Here is a 15,740-nt window from a genome sequence, read left to right as displayed (position 1 = left end):
ATGAATAAAGAGAAAGCATGCATGAAGTGATCGATGTATTGTGCATGAAATCAGAGAAAAGATGTCTGTGATGTACTGAGTATTCAAGCAGAGAATCTTCAGGTTTTGCTTTTATTTTCATGGAAAAAGTGGATCCAAAATTTACATTGTCCTAGTTTCCAAAAAAATTTACTTTGTCCTTTAAGGAGAAAGCATGCATGAAGATGAAGTGATTGATGCACCATGCATGAAGCTAACAGCAACAAGACGAGATATTTTTTTAATGTGATCAGAATACAGAATGGTATATCACGTGTTATTATATAAATAGTGAGATATGTGTGCTAAAATGTTAATAATTAAAAAAATAAAATTTTCAATCATTTATATAAAAATACGTGGTATACCATTAGTATTCCGATCATAATAAAAAATTTCTCCAACAAAACAAAGGAATAAGAAAGAAAATGACATCACTCAGCTTACAAAGGCTGAAGATTCCAATGGCTATTTGTAATCCAACGGCCACAGACAAGTTTGAAGGGTAGTTGAGGTTAGATTTTTGTAATCCAACGGCTATGGCCGAATGACTTGGAGCATTTGTATTTTGTAAGTTGTGTTGGAGAATGATTTGAGTCATTTAACCATGCTTTCGTAGAGCTTTGTACACAAGAAGGAGAAAATCCAAACAGCAGAAATTTAGAGCACTGTGACTTTCGTGAACACTTGAGCTTTCCATCTTCAGATGGGCACCCCAAGCAAAGCTCTCTATCTTCTTCTTCGGCTTACCCTCTCTCGCTCTTTGTTTCTTCATCTCTCTCGCTTAAACTTCCTATCATTGATGCAATTGAAAATCCAAATCCTTACATTATCATGATGTTGAAAAATAATGAGTTCCTTGATTTAAGGAATGTTTTATTCCTTGATTTAAGGAATGTTTTATTCCTTGTTTTATTCCTTGTTTTAAGGGGAATGTTTTCCTTGTTTTAAGGGGAATGTTTGTTTTGTTTTTCTTAGTCTTCTTCCTCATATATACCCGAACCATTGTACATTGCAAGTATGAAATATACATCACAAATTAAAGCTATAATTTCCATATGGTATCAGAGCAGGTTCATTTGTAACCTGTCTCTGCCATTCTTGCTGCTGCGATTTTTTCTTTCTTTCAAGGTCTAAGTCATGACTGAAGAAAGTCCTGTCAACCATGATAAGGAAACCCGGCACAATCTCTCTCCAAACTCCTCAGACGTTGAGGTTAACACCAATCAACGTTTATGTTCAGTTCTCTTGAACGAGTTCAATTATCTTCCTTGGTCTCGAGCTGTTTCACTAGCTCTCGGAGGCAAAGGGAAGTTAGGGTTTGTAAATGGAAGCGTGGAAGCTCCAGATAGTTCTTCCTCTACATACAATGCATGGCTCTGCAAAGATCAACTTGTCATGTCCTTGCTGCTCAACACCATGGAGAAACATGTTGCTGAAATTTTTAGCTACTCCAATTCCGCCCATGATCTTTGGAAAGCTTTGCAGGATATGTATGGAAATCAAAACAACTATGCACGGGTCTTCCAATTAAAGAAGGACATTGCCAGTGCTCAACAAGAAGGGAAAGCATTTGTTCAACACCTTGGGAGTCTCAAAGCCATGTGGAATGAGTTGGATGTATATCTCCCTCATACCACAGATCCTACCATTCTCCTAAAACGAGCTGAGGAAGACAAAATTTATCAGCTGTTAGGGAGTATGAGCTCTGAGTACGAGGATCTAAGGAGTCACATCTTGATGAGTCAAGACCTGCCTACCTTCAACAATGTTTGTGCAACTATCCAACGAGAAGAAGCAAGGAAGAAGGTTATGAATGTTGATTCCAATCCTAGATTAACGGAGACTCGGGCATATGCATCAAATTACAAGAACTCAGAAGCCAAGGTATACAAGGGAAGAAACACACATCTAAAATGCAAATATTGCAATGGTGTTGGTCATGAGGAAGACAAGTGTTGGGAACTTCATCCTGAACTCAAGCCTAAGTTCAGCAAAGATGGAAGGATGATACCAAGGTCCTCACAACAATTTCAACCTCATTTCAAGGCAAAACTTGCTAATGCTCACACTCCTACTATCTCACAAGGATCCATGGAGTTCACTGCCAATCCATTATCATTGATCAATGAATTTGCAGCTTACCTACAAAGTAAGGGGCACGGAGGAGGCACACATGGTCAAGGCAATGAAGAGGGTAGTCACACAGCTATGTTGGGACAATTTGCCGGATTTCTTGCTGGAAATGAGAAAGTTCCAAAGGGAGAAGCACCAGGTATACTCAAAGCCTTTACTACTGCCCTATTAACTAGTACTGAAATTGATTGTTGGATAATTGATTCAGGCGCCACAGATCATATGACAAACAAAGTTACAAATTTACATCATTTTAAAAAATTTTCAAGCCCCTCACATGTGTCTGTTGCAAATGGAAAAAATGTCTTAGTTTTGGGAAAAGGAGAAATAAACTTACTTTCTCAAAAAACACCTTCCACTGCTCTCTATGTACCAACCTTTCCCTTCCAACTTTTGTCAATTGGAAAGATCACCAACACCCTAAACTGCCGTGCTATTTTCTCACCAAATAAAGTGATGTTTCAGGATGTTCTCACCATGAAGATGATTGGTGAAGGGGTCTTCATAAATGGACTTTACTACCTGTGCAAGAATGCATGTTTCACTCAGGCTCTTCAAGCTCAATCAAAGTCCATAGATGAAAACCAACTTTGGCATAGGAGATTAGCTCACCCCTCTGAACTTGTCTTGTCGAAACTGTTTCCAATTTTTTGTAACCCTTATCCTACTTGTGATACTTGTCAATTTTCTAAGTTTACTAGGCTACCTTTTGGTAATTCAATGTCTAGGACAAGTAAACCTTTTGAAATGGTACACACCGATGTATGGGGACCTGCAACTGAATCAATGGAAGGTTTTAAATATTTTGTTCTATTTGTTGATGATTTCTCTCGAACAAGTTTTCTATATCTTATGAAATCAAAAAGTGAAGTCCCTACCATTTTCAAAGACTTTCACATGCATGTTAAAACGCAATTTCAATCAAACATTAAAGTTTTAAGGTCAGATAATGGCACTGAATTTCTATCCAACAACATGCTTCAATACATAAGTTCTCAGGGTATCATACATCAAACCAGCTGTGTGGGGACTCCCCAACAAAATGGAGTAGCCGAGAGGAAAAATAGAGATCTCTTGGAAAAAACTCGTGCTCTCATGATTCACATGCACGTTCCAAAGAAATTTTGGTCGTTTGCCATCCTTACTGCCACTTATCTCATCAATCGACTTCCAAGTCGTGTGCTAGGGTTTAAATCTCCATATGAAGTTCTTAAGGGGAGGAAAATAGATTTGACACATCTCAAGGTGTTTGGTTGTGTGTGTTTTGTTCACATCCAAACCTTGAACCGTGACAAACTAGATGCCAGGGCAACCAAGTGTGTGTTTATGGGATACTCGACCACTCAAAAGGGATACAAGTGCTTCAATCCAGTCACTAAGAAGTGCACAGTTTCAAGAGATGTGAAGTTCGAAGAAGACTATCCCTATTTTACAAGTCAGGGGGAGGATTTAGTTGACATGTTTCCACTCCCTCAAAACTTTAATTATCCGATGTTGGAAAATAGATCAGTCATTGTAAGTCCAGATTGTGAAGAAGTTCAAACTGACCAAATTACTGCCAGTGAGAGTGAAGACGAGCTTTACTCTGATCATTCTCCGCCCTCTACAGAGTCTCAGGTGATTAAAAGAAATCCTCCTCGAATCAGAAAACCTCCAGTTAGGTTGCAGGACTATGTTACATATGCCTCACGACATCCAATCAATGAATGTATCAGCTTTAGTAAGTTCTCAACATCTCATGCTACATTTCTCAGTGAAATTGATAAGCACTATGAACCAAGAAGCTTTCAAGAAGCATTTCTTCTTCCACAATGGAACCAAGCCATGAAAGAAGAGCTTTGTGTACTGGAAGAGAATTGCACCTGGAGCCTAGTTCAACTACCACCAGGAAAGAAGGCTGTTGGAAGTCGTTGGATTTACAAGACTAAATTCAAAGTTGATGGATCTATCGAGAGACACAAGGCTAGACTTGTTGCTCGAGGTTTCACCCAAACCTTTGGTGTAGATTATAAGGAAACATTTGCACCGGTGGCCAAGATGAACTCAGTCAGGGTTTTACTGTCAGTTGCAATCAATTGTGGGTGGTCACTCTACCAAATGGACGTGAATAATGCTTTCCTTCACGGCGAGCTGCAGGAAGAAGTGTATATGCAACCTCCTCCAGGCTATGATGGTATTAAAGGCAACATGGTTTGTAAATTGCACAAGGCAATATACGGATTGAAACAATCACCAAGAGCTTGGTATGCCAAGCTCAGTTCTGTTCTGGAAAGGGCTGGATTCATGCGAAGTAATGCTGATTCTTCGCTATTTGTAAGAACTGGCACCAAGGGGAAGTTGGTGGTCCTCATCTATGTTGATGATCTTATCATCACTGGAGATAATACCGTAGAGATTGAGGCACTAAAACTCTCACTACATCAAGTTTTCGCTATCAAAGATTTGGGAAGGTTAAAGTATTTTTTGGGGATCGAAATGGCAACATCTTCAAAAGGACTGTTTCTACATCAACGGAAATATGTATTGGACCTCCTTCAAGAAGCAAAAATGCTTGACTGCAAGCCTGCTATCACTCCCGTTGATTGTAAACTGAAGCTCAGCATAGATGGAGAAGCCATGCATGATGTAAGCTACTATCAACGATTAGTAGGCAAGCTCATATACCTCACTATCACTCGTCCAGATATCACATATGCAGTGAGCTTGGCTAGTCAGTTCATGCACTCTCCCACTGTTGATCACCTTAACCTTGTTAAGAGAATCCTTCGTTATCTTAAGGGTTCAATTGGGCAAGGAATTACAATGCATAACAATCAGTCCACTGTCATTAGTGGCTACACAGATGCAGACTGGGCAGGTAATGTAATTGATAGGAAATCAATCACAGGCTATTGTACATTTGTTGGTGGAAACCTTGTCACATGGAAGAGTAAGAAGCAACAGGTAATTGCTCGTTCCAGCGCAGAGGCTGAGTATCGAGCCATGGCAGCCACTGCTTGTGAACTCATTTGGCTTAAAGGGCTTCTTTCAGACTTAGGGTTTCCTAGTTCTACTCCTATGACGCTTATGTGTGATAATCAGGCAGCCATGCACATTGCTGCCAATCCTGTGTTCCATGAAAGAACCAAACATATTGAAGTGGATTGTCATTTCATCAGAGCTCAAGTTCAAACGCAAATCATCCGGACCATGTTCACACGAAGCCATGATCAACTAGCAGATCTTTTTACAAAGGCACTAGCATCATCTCAGTTTCATCGGTTATTGGGCAAGCTTGGCTCAGTGAACCTCCTCGATCCAGCTTGAGGGGGAGTGTTGAAAAATAATGAGTTCCTTGATTTAAGGAATGTTTTATTCCTTGTTTTATTCCTTGTTTTAAGGGGAATGTTTTCCTTGTTTTAAGGGGAATGTTTGTTTTGTTTTTCTTAGTCTTCTTCCTCATATATACCCGAACCATTGTACATTGCAAGTATGAAATATACATCACAAATTAAAGCTATATCCTTGATTTAAGGAATGTTTTATTCCTTGATTTAAGGAATGTTTTATTCCTTGTTTTATTCCTTGTTTTAAGGGGAATGTTTTCCTTGTTTTAAGGGGAATGTTTGTTTTGTTTTTCTTAGTCTTCTTCCTCATATATACCCGAACCATTGTACATTGCAAGTATGAAATATACATCACAAATTAAAGCTATAATTTCCATACATGAACTATGTGATCTTCCCCAATGTTGTGTGTAATGGATTAACGGAAGTCCGGGAAGGAATAATAACAGATGAGCCTACTGTTCATCAGTTCCTGGTACACTGCCACATTGTCCTTCTGCCATATTATCATGTGTATGTTCCTGAGAGAGCAACGCGATTCCAAACTAACCGTCGTCTTCCCCAAGTAAGTATCATGTTTTTATTATATTATATTATTTTTATTTATTTTATCAGTCCAAATTTTTGATTTTCCTGGAAGCATTTTTTCACTCAGCAATTTATGTTATATTTTTCTGAGAAATCAATAGCGGGTTTGTTTGTATAGAGGAGTGGAGTGAGATTTCAATTACGAGAAGGTAGGATTTTTGGTCCACAGGGAGGCCTTGTCAAGTGAAGGCCAACTGGAATTTTGTGCTGACAAAGATGTCTGCATATATCTCTTTACTCCCCCCCCTTTTTTTTTTTTTTTTTTTTCCTATTCTTCTCTTTCTTTTTATTTGGACGGTTACGGTTAAATCACGTCAACATCTTATATTAATTATATTAATTATATTAAAAGAGAAAGATAAAATAGATAATATGAGAGGAGATGAGGGAGGGGGATGAAAAAAAAAAGGAGAGAAAATTCTAGTTCCTTTACAAGGCCATTCCTTCCTATTTGGACGGTTACGGTTAAAACACGTCAACATCTTATATTAATTTTATATTGAAAGAAAAAGATAAAATAGATAATGTGAGAGGAGATGAGGGAAGGGAATGAAAAAAAAAAAGGGAGAAAATTCTAGTTCCTTTACAAGCCCTTGTCAAGAACATTGTAAGCGAATAGGAAATTACCATCCAAATTTTTTGAGGCTGGACAACAATAGGAAATTACCATCCAAATTTTTTGAGGCAGGAGTTGTCCAGTCCACTGCTTGTTCTCCTTAGAGCAAGTACATCCCTAAAAGTGCGCTGCGTTTAGTCCATTTAATCCACTTAAATGAATGCTGATTGACTTCAATGAACATTAATTGATCAAATGTATCTCTATTCCTAAAAAATGTGCTGGTACAAAGTCTAGTTAATTCGTATTAAAATATTATTAATTTTATTTTTATAAAATAATAAATAAAAAAATTAGTTTTAATTTCGGATATAATTTTTAATCAATATTGTCACGCTACGTGTCATTATCCCAAAATATTATTTTGTGGATAAATTTTCAATAAGATTTTCAACCAATCCCAACGCGTCACGTGTCACTATCTGTTTACAATAATTTAGTCAAGATTTCAATAAGATTTTCAACCGATCGCATAGTGCCACGTGATATTATCCAGAATCTCATCATTTTTTTTTTTGGTCCATATAAACCTTACATCCATCATAATTTATACATCAAACTTAAACTAGCTCAGAATCATTCTTAATCATTTTTAAATTTTGAGTTCTTGCAATGTCTTCTTTAAGGAGATTGTATGAAATTGATGAGCAACAGAAAAACTTGTTGGCAGAATAGGATGAATTGTTCAATCTCGAGGAAGGTGGAGATGAAGCTTTAACAATGTAAGAGGATGAGGATGATGAACATAGAAGGCAAAGAGTCTCACATTCTCGTCGTGTCATGGAAGTTGTGGGTTAGATATCCAAACCTAGATACGCTGCAAATTTGGATAGAAATAGGGAAAGACGAGATAAAGATCTCTTAGAAGATAATTTTATCTCCAACAATTTATTCCCTGATCATATTTTTAGACGTCGTTTTAGAATGCAACGAAATTTGTTCGACAAAATCATGATTGCTAATTACAATCATGATCCATACTTTGTGCAAAAAAAAGAGGCTTTTCATGTTCTAGGTCTTCTTCCTAAGCAAAAAATTACTGCTACCTTGCGAATGCTTGCATATGGAGCATCTGTAGATCAAGTGGATGTGATAGCGAGGATGGGAAAATCAATTGTTCTAGAGTCCCTTATAAGGTTTTGCTTCGCAATTAAAGCCCTATACAACAATGAGTACCTACGGAAACCCACGACCATAGACCTGCGAAGGTTTTTAAAGAAGGGTGAGATGCGAGGCTTTTCTAGCGTAATTGGAAGCATCGACTGTATGCACTGGACTTGAAAAAACTGTTCAAGTGTGTGGCAAGGAGCTTATGGCGATAGAAAAATGAGACAAAAGTATCATTTTGGAAGCGGTGGCTTCATTTGATACATGAATTTGGCATGCTTTTTTTGGTGTGCCGGGAACTCAAAATGGCTTCAATGTCATTGCCCAATCTCTAGTGTTCAACGAGGTGCTGTAAGGAAAAGCACTGAGAGTCACATATTGGGTCAATGACCATAAATACGAAGGAGCATATTACCTAGCAGACGACATTTACCCAAGATGGACAATGTTTGTCAAAACAGTGTCACATCCATAAAGTGAAAAAGAAAAACATTTCGCAAAATGTTAAGAGGGGTGTAGGAAGGATGTGAAGCGTTATTTTGGTATCCTACAATCTCGTTGGGCGATTGTCAAGGTTGCTGCTAGAATGTTTTGGTATCCTGCAAGCTCGTTGGAGCGTTGTTTTGATATCCTGCAAGCTCATTCCTACACCCCTCTTGACATTTTGCGAAATATTTTTCTTTTTCACTTTGTGGATGTGACACTGTTTTGACAAACATTGTCCACCTTGGGTAAATGTTGTCTGCTAGGTAGTATGCTCCTTCATATTTATAGTCAATGGCCCAATATGTGACTCTTGGTGCTTTTCCTTGTAACATCTCGTTGAATGCTAGAGATTGAGTAAGGACATTGAGGTCATTTTGAGCTCCTATAACACCAAAAAAAGTATGCCGAGTTCATGTATCAAATGAAGCCACCGCTTTCAATATGATACTTTTGGCTCATTTTCTGTCGCCATAAGCTCCTTGCCATGCCCTTGGACAATTTTTTCAGGTCTAGTGCATACAGTTGATGCTTCAAATCATGCCAGGAAAGCCTCGCATCTCACCCTTCTTCAAAAACCTTTGCAGGTCCGTTGTCGTGGGTTTCCGGATGTACTCATTGATGTAGAGGGCTTCGATTGCAGAGCAAAACCTTATCAGGGACTCCATAACAGTTGATTTTTCCATCATTGCTATCTCATCCACTTGGCTTGCAGATGCTTCATATACAAGCATTCGCATGGAAACATTAATTTTTTGCTCAGGAAGAAGACCTAGAACATGATAAGCATCATTTTTTTGCACAAAGTATGGATCATGGTTGCAAATAACAATCATGATTTTTTCGAACAAACTTCGTTGCATTCTAAAACGACGTCTAAAAATATGATCAGGGAATAAACTGTTGGGGATAAAATAATCTTCCAAGAGATCTTTACCTCGGTTTTCCATCTTTCTATCCAAGATTGCGGCACGTCTGGGTTTGGATATCTGATCCACAACTTTCATGATACGACGGAAATGTGAGGCTCTTTGCCTTCTATGTTCATCATCCTCATTCTCTTCCATTGCGAAAGCTTCATCTCCACCTTCCTTGAGATTGAACAATTCTTCTTGTCCTGCAAACAATTTTTTCGGTTGCTCATCGATTTCATACAATCTCCTTGAAGAAGACATTGTAAGAGCTCAAGATTTAAAAATGATGAAGAAAGATTCTGAGTTAGTTTGAGATTGGTGTATGAATTAGGATGGATATAGGGTTTATATAGACAAAAAAAGAAAGGATGAGGTTCTGGATAATGCCACGTGGCATTGGTTGAAAATCTTATCGAAATCTTGACAAAATTATTGTAAACAGATGACACGTCGGGATTGGTTAAAAATCTTATCAGAAATCTATTCATAAAATAGTACTTTCGAATAATGACACGTGGTGCGACAAGATTGATTGAAAATTTTATCGAAATCTTGGCCAAATTATTGTAAACAGATAGTGACATGTGGCGCGTTGAGATTAGTTGAAAATCTTATCGGAAATCTATCCACAAAATAGTACTTTTGGATAATAACACATGGCGTCATAATATTGATTAAGAATCTTATTTGAAATTAAAACTATTTTTTTTAATTTATAAAATAATTAATAATATTTTAATACGAATTAATTAAATTTTGTGCCAGCGCATTTTCTGAATTCTGATGCTGTCCTTGACTTTGATTTTGAGTACCCGAGCTACCACCTCCTCCATAAACTGAACTAGATGCAATGCCCTCGGTAGGTTGACCAGTAGAACAATCACGGGCATAGTGTCCAGCGCCTCCACACCTAAAACACTGGTCACTCCATGCAGCATAATTTCCTCGATGACGTCTACCATAACGCATACAAATCGGAGTGGCTGGTGTGAAATGACTAAAAAACTATCTCGATACCTCATTACCCGATCCTTCACTAGAAGATCCCCGAACCCTGACCGTGACGTTTTAATGATAGTGAGTGTCTAGGGCCGATAGTAGAAGAACATGAACGCTCTTTGGTGCTCCGAGATCAAAAACCTTGACCCCGAGTAAACTGATTTCGAGGCAAATTATGATTGCTGCAATACAAAAGTGACCGTTCCACTCTCAAAGCTGCTCTGATCATACTCTCATAGGAATTATACTCATGTGCTGACATAAAGTTGCGGATATCATCATCCAGGGCAATATCAAGTTGGTTCATCATCTCTTGCGGGTGCTCATAAGCAGAGGGAACGTGTCTCGCCAATCCTCTAAAAGTACAATCAAGTTCTGTCACCGACATGTTGCCCTGGCAATGCGCATAGAATTCTCGTCTCTTACTTGCTTTATACTGAGGACTCATAAAATAATATGAAAAGAGTCTCCGAAAAGTACTCCATGTCATTGGCCGATTAGGTGGTTGAGATCGTTTCGTAGACTCCCACCAAATTTTTGCACCACGCATAAGAAAATACCCTGCGGTCTTCGCCCGTTTCTCTGCAGGGCAATCCACACATTCAAAAATATCTTCAACATTTTCAAGCCATTCCTTGGCCTCCTCACATGCGCCCACAACATTTAAATTAGTAACACCATGACTTCGGGCAATTTCCACATAAGTGTGGTTTTGCTCGCTATTCCTAAGGAATGCATGTTGTAGAGGAGCAACTAATTGATGAATTCCACTCAAAACACCAGTACGAGGGTGACGAGGTACATTACCACCACGAGGCACATTCCCACCACGAGTATTCATGATTCTGAGAAAAAACCAAAAACAAAGCTTAGAAGGACGAAAGATTTCACAATTAACAAGGAAATTGTGCTGCAGGGAATGTCACAGTTTCGGAAAAACCTATTATGTAGTATTATATTGTTTTCAAAATGGTGGGGTTAGTATGTTTAGATATATAATGGTTTTCTTATTATTACTATTATTATAAACTCTGATCCACTCACCTTTTGTTTTTGTGCCCCCTTCAAGTCCTAGTGACGAGGAATACGCCCCAAGCATCAAGGCATTTCCCTTCTAGTGATCTTGTGTTCTCCTCTCAACATATGACCTTTTTATGTATAATTGTAACTTAATGTCTTTCATTTCACTAACACTCTTGTTTAGTTGTATGCTCTCAACATATTCATGCATCCTTTCTTTCAGATTGTTAACAGTTGGATATTATCCTTATATTATGACTAATGTTTTATCGTTGCTATTTCATTAGCGTTTGTATATTCTTTATGATTGTTGTTTTTCATGCAACTTCTCAATTACATGTTTTCTTATGTTCTTGCATATTCATATAATTATGACTTTTGTCACTCTCGAGTGTCGGTCAGCACATGCCATCCAGATGATATTTGAATATCTAAGTTGAGGCGTGTCACCCTTCAAACAAAATCATTAAGTTTGTATGAGTTTATATAATTTCTGGCTTTTCTGTATCACTTCTGGCTTATTCTAAATTATTTAATTTGCATTACATAATATAAATTTTCTAGATTCCATGGCAGCCTTATACAAGGCATAATCCCAACTTCCTCGAAATGTTAAATGGCGAACAACGAATGGGATTGTGCCGGACATGATGTAAGTTTAATTTTCTTCGGTTTTCAAGTAATCATTACTCGATGCTTAATCAGCTTTTTTTGTACAAACTATTTCCGAGATTTAGAACTAATCACTGATTTATTTTCTTCTTATGCTGCAGATACTGGTCATGACACCACAGGTTCTCTTGGATGTCATGATGAATGCTTTCTTCAACTTAGAAATGTTTAGCTTGATAATCTTTGACGAATGTCATCGCGCTACCAGCAATCCTCAACTTAGAAACGGTCAGATATTGGTGCTTCATAGCTAGTGAAATTCTACGATCTGTTATGCAAAATATTCAAGAGATCCTTTCGAATTTCTAGTGTCTCGTCCGCCATGGATTCTGAGGCTTAAATATCTGCACTTGAAAGCATCTTGGATGCTCAGGTATTTTGAGATTTGGTTATGATTATTCTCCATTTATCATTAGACTTAGTCACAGTTTTGTTGTCTAAATATCTTGAGACGGGCCGATGCAGGTTTACACTGTAGAAGACATGACTGAAATCAAAACATTTGTTCCCTCAGTCCACAAATGTAGGTTTTACGAGCAAGCACGGTCCGCCTATTTGGATTTGAAAGAAAGGATGGAAGCTCTGCTGTCGAAGGTAGTCCCACATCGTATCATATCTTTCGTTCACAGAATATGTTAAGACTTATGTCTTAGCTTCTACTTACCGTACTTCTGAATACACTAAGAGTTATTTAATTTCATAGACAGTATGCTTCTGAGTTGGAGTTGCAAGAGCAACTGCCAAGTCAGTACCAAGACATCAAGGACAATATAAAGATGCTTCAAAAGAAGTTACACAACAACCACATGAAGATCTTGTACTGCCTCGATGACCTTGGCATTGTATGCGCATATGAGGTAACTTTGTTCTCTAAGTCAAAACAAAAGAGTAATAAAACTAAAATGTGGTAGAAAGATGAAAAGAGGAATGTGATCTGTTTGGTGTTACCACATTTTATAGGCTGTTAAAGTTTGTCTGTCGAATGTCCCTGATGCCAAAGAACGGTGCCAATTCTATAGAGAATGTTCTTCGCAGTAGAAAATTTTTCTCGAAGAAGTCTTGCTTATGATTGCCAGATTTCTTCAACCTGGCATGCCAATTGGTAAGTTTTTTTTTCTTCTCACTTTTGGATTGGGTGCATTGGATTTATACTTATTTCTAATTGATATTACTTCCTTCACACTGCTCAGGCTGTGAACTTCATGCAGACTCTCAGTTTGACTACACATAGGCGTGCGATTTGGGTTTCATATCTCTAAAGTTATAGGAACTACTAATTTTCCAGTCATTTGGTAAGTAGAACTACGCATGGCCAAGTCCTTGTTAGTTAATTTTCTTATAAAGTTAATCTATTGGAGTGCTTTGCCATTGCAGAACCGGTAGCAAAGTTCAATGCCTCATTTTCGTAGAGCCAATTACTACAGCTAAAGTGATTGAAATATATGTTAGAAAGTTCGGTACTTATCTCACTTGATAGTTTCATACGTGACTGGAAGTAACGGTTCAGCTGATGCGCTATCACCGAAGCTGCAAAAAGAAACTTTGGAATCCTTTTCGCACCACAGATTTCTATTTATACGAAGCTTTGGTGTTAGAAAACCACATAATCAGTGAAGAATATATTGAACATGTTCTTACCAGTAAGAACACCTGCAAATAAAAGGTGCATGTCATTACTTGTCTTGACATGCTAACCCTTGCATCGTGGCACACCAAAACATCGTTGTGGGCATGCGATGACATGCCATGGCATGCATATTGCATGCTTGGCATGGCTTATCATAACTTATCTTGACATGGTAGCCCTTGCATCATAGCACTCCAGAACATCGTTGTTGGCCACGACATGACAAGCATCACAAATTGAATATTACTAGATGTCTAATGATCAGCACAGGTTGGTATATACAGTTCGAAATATTTGAGCAAATGTTCACAACATGTGCCTGCCTCTTTGCTTGTCATGTTTTATAGGGATTTAGTGATACCTTGTTTGAATCAAGCCGATTTGTGTTCCTACTGTTTCTGATTTCCTTTAATTATTAAACTTGGCATGTGAACTTGCATTTGCAGTAAGAATGTGGGAGGCTGCTAGAGATAAAAGTTTAGAGACAATGGCACTGGTCTCTAGAGGCTTGTTAGAGCGATGTATGACGTTCTTTCGTATACTAGCAGCATTTATGGATGCTTTTCTATTGAAATTTGCCTTCTCAAGGAATCCAAATTGCAATTTGTAAGTGAAATTTTGTTCGTATGTGCTGCATTTTTTTCAATTGGACTGCTCTGCTTAAATTTTCTCAAGGAATCCAAATTGCAAGTGAATCAATCATCACAACAGTGTTTAGTGTACATTTGAATGACGACAATCGGTGCGTAATTGATCATCGCAATAATCTTCGGTATCTGTTTCGTCAATCAGTATTGCCTGAAATTGATTTGTCTATCCTTGTTCCTTTTTTTGGTTTGGTAGGTGGAATCATAATTCTTTGTAGACTCGCATGGTGTCCATTTGAAAGAAGCTAGGGTATACCTACGGCCGCTGCACTTATGCAGGAGTTTCATGTGCTTCATCGTCCTTTAGAATCCGGAAATTAAATCACGTGGTTGCTTGTGAAAGAGTTTCATGTCTGCTTCCCTGCAACGAAGAGAGAAAAGTTAAGAGAGATGAGATGTTTGATGTGAGTTTTCATGCAGCGAATCTTCAGTCTGGCTTTTTTCATGGAAAAAGTGGATCCAAAATTTACTGTCCTCCGAAGCCAAAATACTCGCAGTAATTGGTTTTTTCTTTTGCAGCAGATTTTCCAAAGTCTATTTGTGAACAGTTTCTTGAGCAAGTGACCCTCTTTCGGGCTGAATGTAGCCGGAAAATACAGAATTATTTGTGTATAGGATCGTCTTGTAACATTTTTCTCAAATAATTCTCTAACAGATTGTAGTTAAGAACAAGTTTAATTCATTGACAGTCGGGCAATTGCCTGAGCTATTTCGTAATTTGGTCAGCATCTCTTGCTGCTGCTTATTCTTTTGAGACATACTTGGCTATCCGTTTTCCTAGTCTTAATTTTGACCTCCTAGGTTTATTCTAACCTTCATCATCAAGGACATGTCAAATGCATAGCTTAAACACGGACAATTAGGGATGGACACAAATACCACCCAAATTTTCTTGTCATTTACCGTTCGTATTGTATATGTTTTAGTGTGATTGTACCACTTCCATTAATTTTCGTTACAAAGTTTGAGTAAAAAAATGTGTCATTTGCAACAACAGATGTGAGTCATTTTTCAAAGATTTTCCACTTAAAGACCGCTAAATGACTTAAGGCCGGGAAAGAACTCAGTTGACTAAAACCGTGAACGTATGTTTTTCTTCCTCTAAAACAAGTTGTACATAGTTAACGAAATTCTTACCCCAAGTCGTAAGTTGTCTAGGGCTCTTGGAGTGGTGACAATACGCATGAAGAAAATTATCACGTGCCAGCAAATGATGATTTTGATATTCTAACAAAGATTGACAGAAGCGGAACATTCACACTAAAATTCGAGACTAAGTGGTGAGTTGGCAAACTCTTTTATTTAGGTGTATTTATGCATACCCTTAAGAGTCCATATATTATGAGTGATGCTAGGAAGATCAAAGTTTTTAAACCAAATTGCAAATCAAATGATGTGTCACCAATAAGAAACAAACCGTTAATCGATACTTAATTAATAATCCAATCATCTACAACCATATCATTTCGTTTGCAAATTTGGTTAAAAAAATTTGGTCTCCTAGCATATACTCACATATTATTTGTGCTCAACTAACATTCGACTCATAGTCAACTTCCATCTAGCCTCTCTATAAATTAGAGCTTT

General features: G+C 37.8%; 2 protein-coding genes across 7 annotated transcripts; both read left to right on the top strand.

Annotated features, from left to right (window-relative positions):
* Nucleotides 1–612: 612 nt before the first annotated feature.
* On the top strand, nt 613–2,967 carry LOC148692674 (uncharacterized). Its single transcript, XM_088679107.1, has 2 exons — nt 613–2,293; nt 2,620–2,967. Exons 1-2 carry the CDS (start codon nt 1,159–1,161, stop codon nt 2,646–2,648), a joined length of 1,164 nt encoding a protein of 387 aa, XP_088535233.1. The 5' UTR covers nt 613–1,158; the 3' UTR covers nt 2,649–2,967.
* Nucleotides 2,968–5,846: 2,879 nt separating this feature from the next.
* LOC148692673 (endoribonuclease Dicer homolog 3-like) lies at nt 5,847–14,870 on the top strand. 6 transcript variants are annotated; one of them, XM_088679069.1, is made up of 10 exons: nt 5,847–6,045; nt 11,772–11,859; nt 11,981–12,252; nt 12,345–12,473; nt 12,587–12,736; nt 12,840–12,981; nt 13,070–13,171; nt 13,254–13,776; nt 13,953–14,248; nt 14,350–14,870. In XM_088679069.1, the coding sequence occupies exons 4-6, from the start codon at nt 12,363–12,365 to the stop codon at nt 12,915–12,917; spliced, it is 339 nt and encodes a 112-aa protein (XP_088535195.1). In that variant the 5' UTR covers nt 5,847–6,045; nt 11,772–11,859; nt 11,981–12,252; nt 12,345–12,362; the 3' UTR covers nt 12,918–12,981; nt 13,070–13,171; nt 13,254–13,776; nt 13,953–14,248; nt 14,350–14,870. The 6 variants fall into 6 exon arrangements, 5 of the variants coding, with proteins under 5 accessions (XP_088535195.1, XP_088535197.1, XP_088535196.1 ...); XM_088679071.1 differs by having other exon boundaries at nt 13,254–14,248; nt 14,350–14,557; nt 14,676–14,870; XM_088679070.1 differs by having other exon boundaries at nt 13,254–14,248; nt 14,350–14,557; nt 14,673–14,870.
* The last annotated feature ends 870 nt before the right edge of the window (nt 14,871–15,740 follow it).

Source organism: Pyrus communis, chromosome 11 (assembly GCF_041283825.1).
Source record: "Pyrus communis isolate YQ-2024b chromosome 11, ASM4128382v1, whole genome shotgun sequence".
Lineage (NCBI taxonomy): Eukaryota > Viridiplantae > Streptophyta > Magnoliopsida > Rosales > Rosaceae > Pyrus > Pyrus communis.
Note: the sequence above shows the minus strand (reverse complement) of the source record. Positions and strands in the feature narration are given on the sequence as shown.

Coding starts and splice junctions, on each gene's coding strand:
- LOC148692674 (XM_088679107.1), top strand. CDS start 1,159: ATGACTGAAGAAAGTCCTGTCAACCATGATAAGGAAACCCGGCACAAT. Junction 2,294..2,619: donor TCCAAAGGGAGAAGCACCAG/GTATACTCAAAG, acceptor GTGATGTTTCAG/GATGTTCTCACCATGAAGAT.
- LOC148692673 (XM_088679069.1), top strand. CDS start 12,363: ATGACTGAAATCAAAACATTTGTTCCCTCAGTCCACAAATGTAGGTTT. Junction 12,474..12,586: donor TGGAAGCTCTGCTGTCGAAG/GTAGTCCCACAT, acceptor TTTCATAGACAG/TATGCTTCTGAGTTGGAGTT. Junction 12,737..12,839: donor GCATTGTATGCGCATATGAG/GTAACTTTGTTC, acceptor CACATTTTATAG/GCTGTTAAAGTTTGTCTGTC.